This window comes from Eimeria acervulina, genomic scaffold (genome assembly GCF_000499425.1).
Source record: "Eimeria acervulina Houghton genomic scaffold, Eah_scaff1368, whole genome shotgun sequence".
NCBI classification, from domain to species: Eukaryota; Apicomplexa; class Conoidasida; order Eucoccidiorida; family Eimeriidae; genus Eimeria; species Eimeria acervulina.
This window is the reverse complement of record NW_013549246.1, coordinates 1-2,500: the sequence shown is the minus strand read 5'-3', so window position 1 is coordinate 2,500 and position 2,500 is coordinate 1. Positions and strand designations below refer to the sequence as shown.

Genomic DNA, 2,500 nt, shown 5'->3' with positions numbered 1-2,500 from the left:
ACCCTAAACCCTAAACATAACCCCGTAAACCCTAAACCCTGAACAATAGATCCTAAACAAGAAGCCCTAAGCAATAAACCCCAAACGGCAAACGAAACCCTAAACCCTAAACCCTAAACCCTAAACCCTAAACCCTAAACCCTAAACCCTCAACCCTAAACCCTAAACCCTAAACCCTAAACCCTAAACCCTAAAACCTAAACCCTAAACCCTAAACCCTAAACCCTAAACCCTAAACCCTAAACCCTAAACCCTAAAAACCCTAAACCCTAAACCCTAAACCCTAAACCCTAAACCCTAAAACCTAAACCCTAAACCCTAAACCCTAAACCCTAAACCCTAAACCCTAAACCCTAAACCCTAAACAATAAACAGTTAAGGACCGCACCTTCTATTAATTTAATATCTACAAACTGCAGCTGCTGCAGCGCGACAGCCATTGCTACAGTGTCGCTGCAGCAAGGTAGATGATGCAGCACTGCACGCCTCCTGCTGCTGCTGCTGCTGCTGCTGCTGTTGCTCCCGTTGCTGCTGCTGCTGCTGCTGCTGCCGTTGCCGAAGGCAGCCCAAATAGAAGCGAGAAGCAGCACTCGATTTGCAACAGACTTCGAGCCTGAACAAGCAACAGCAGCAGCAGCAGCAGCAGTGGCGGCAGCAACAGCAGCAGCAACAGCAACAACAACAGCAGCAGCAGAAGCAAAATAACAACGCAATGGGGGCGGCAACAGTTGCTACAGCGGCAGCAAACGCAGCAGAAACAACAACAGCAGCAGAAGCAGCAGCAACAGCAGCAGGAGCAGCACCACTACCGGCAGCAGCAGCAACAGCAGCAGAGATAGCTCCAGCAGCAGCAGCAACAACAGCAGCAGCAGCAGTTCTTTTGCATACCTGGTACGCATACTTCACCGCAGATCGGTTGAACGCAGCATGTCTTTCTCCTTGCTGCTGCTGCTGTTGCTCCTGCTCCTGCTGCTGCTGCTGCTGCTGCTGCTGGATTTGTGCAGCAGCACGGAACGAGCAGTTTAATAGCAGGAGAAAAGTATTGATGAATGCATGCAAGAGAAACAGCAGACAACGATGAAGTGCAGCGACCAATTGCTTTCAATACAACCATTCGTATATGTCCTCCTCTATTCTTCTTATCTCGCTGCATGCGCTGCAGCAGCTGCTGCAGCACATCCTGCTGCTGCTGCTGCTGCTGATGATGTTGGTGCTGTTGCTGTTGCTGTTGCTGTTGCGAATGCTGCTGCAGCGCATGTTGCGGCGAATGCTGCTGCTGCGAATGCTGTTGCAGCTGCAGCCCACCCTGCTGCTGCTGCTGCTGCTGCAGGAGTATCTGCTGCTGCTGCTGCAGCTGCTGCTGCAGCAGCTGAGGGAGAGCAACTGGGAGCTTATAGCGGCGCATGCATTGCTGCAGCAAGAAGAAAGGAAGTAAATTACAAACCCCGAGCTGCCTATACACCCCAGCCTCCAACACACAACCCGCCGCCACGCACTCCCCGTGAGTCCTGAAAAACGCAAACCCTAAACCCTAAACCCTAAACCTTAAACCCTAAACCCTAAACAATAAACAATAAACCCTCAGCAATAAACAATAAACAATAATAAACAATAATAAACAATAAGCAATAATGAACAATAAACAATAAGCCCTAAACACTAAGCAATAAACCCTAAACCCTAAACCCTAAACCCTAAACCCTAAACCCTAAACCCTTACCAGTCTACCCCCGGATAAGTTTCGATTGCATGCCCAATTGTATGCCCTAAGTTGAGCACACTGCGGATATGTTTATCTTCTTTATCTTCTGAAACAACTGCTGCTTTTAAAGCAACAGCAGCAGCAACAACTCCAAGCAATGGCAGCATATGCTGCTGCTGCTGCTGCTGCTGCTGCTGCTGCTGCTGTTGCAGCAGCTGCTGCTGCGGAAGCCCCAACGTCTCGAGGTCGGCTGTGAGGAGATGGTGCAGCAGAGAAGGGCTTAGAGCAGCCGCTGCAGCAACAGCAGCAGCAACAGCAGCAGCAACAGCAGCAGCAACAGCAGCAGCACCACAAGAGAAAGGAATATGCAGCACTGGTGTACAGAGACAGACACAGGCTCCGGTGCGAAACCCTAATTTAGGGTTTGTGGTTTGTTTTTAGGGTTTAGGGTTTATTGCTTAGAGTTTAGAGTTTACTGTTTAGAGTAATATATGGTTTAGGGTTTAAGATGTAGGGTTTGCTGCTTATCGCCTAGGGTTTAGGGTTTAGGGTTTATAGGGCTGATCAGGAATATTTAGGGTTTAGCGTTCATGGTTTAGAGTTATTTAGGGTTTAGGGTTGTTTAGGGTTTAGGGTTTAGGGTTTAGGGTTTAGGGTTATATAGGGTTATTTAGGGTAATATATAGGGCGTCTTAGGGTTTAGAGTTATTTAGGGTTATACGTAAAGCTATGTAGGGCTATTTAGGGTTATTTAGGGTTTAGGGTTTAGGGATTAGGGTTTAGGGCTATTTAGGGTTT

The 2,500-nt window shown here is 48.2% G+C and overlaps 1 protein-coding gene across 1 annotated transcript in view; it reads right to left on the bottom strand.

The window, feature by feature from the left end:
• Nucleotides 1-1,994, bottom strand: part of EAH_00058990 (Pentafunctional AROM polypeptide, related) — a gene marked incomplete at both ends in the record, with an annotated part of 6,525 nt that extends 4,531 nt beyond the window's left edge. Inside the window, 3 exons of the mRNA XM_013393619.1 lie at nucleotides 389-613; nucleotides 889-1,508; nucleotides 1,721-1,994. Coding sequence (XP_013249073.1) covers nucleotides 389-613; nucleotides 889-1,508; nucleotides 1,721-1,994 — 1,119 coding nt within the window. The remainder of the gene's footprint in view (nucleotides 1-388; nucleotides 614-888; nucleotides 1,509-1,720) is intronic.
• Nucleotides 1,995-2,500: the final 506 nt, after the last annotated feature.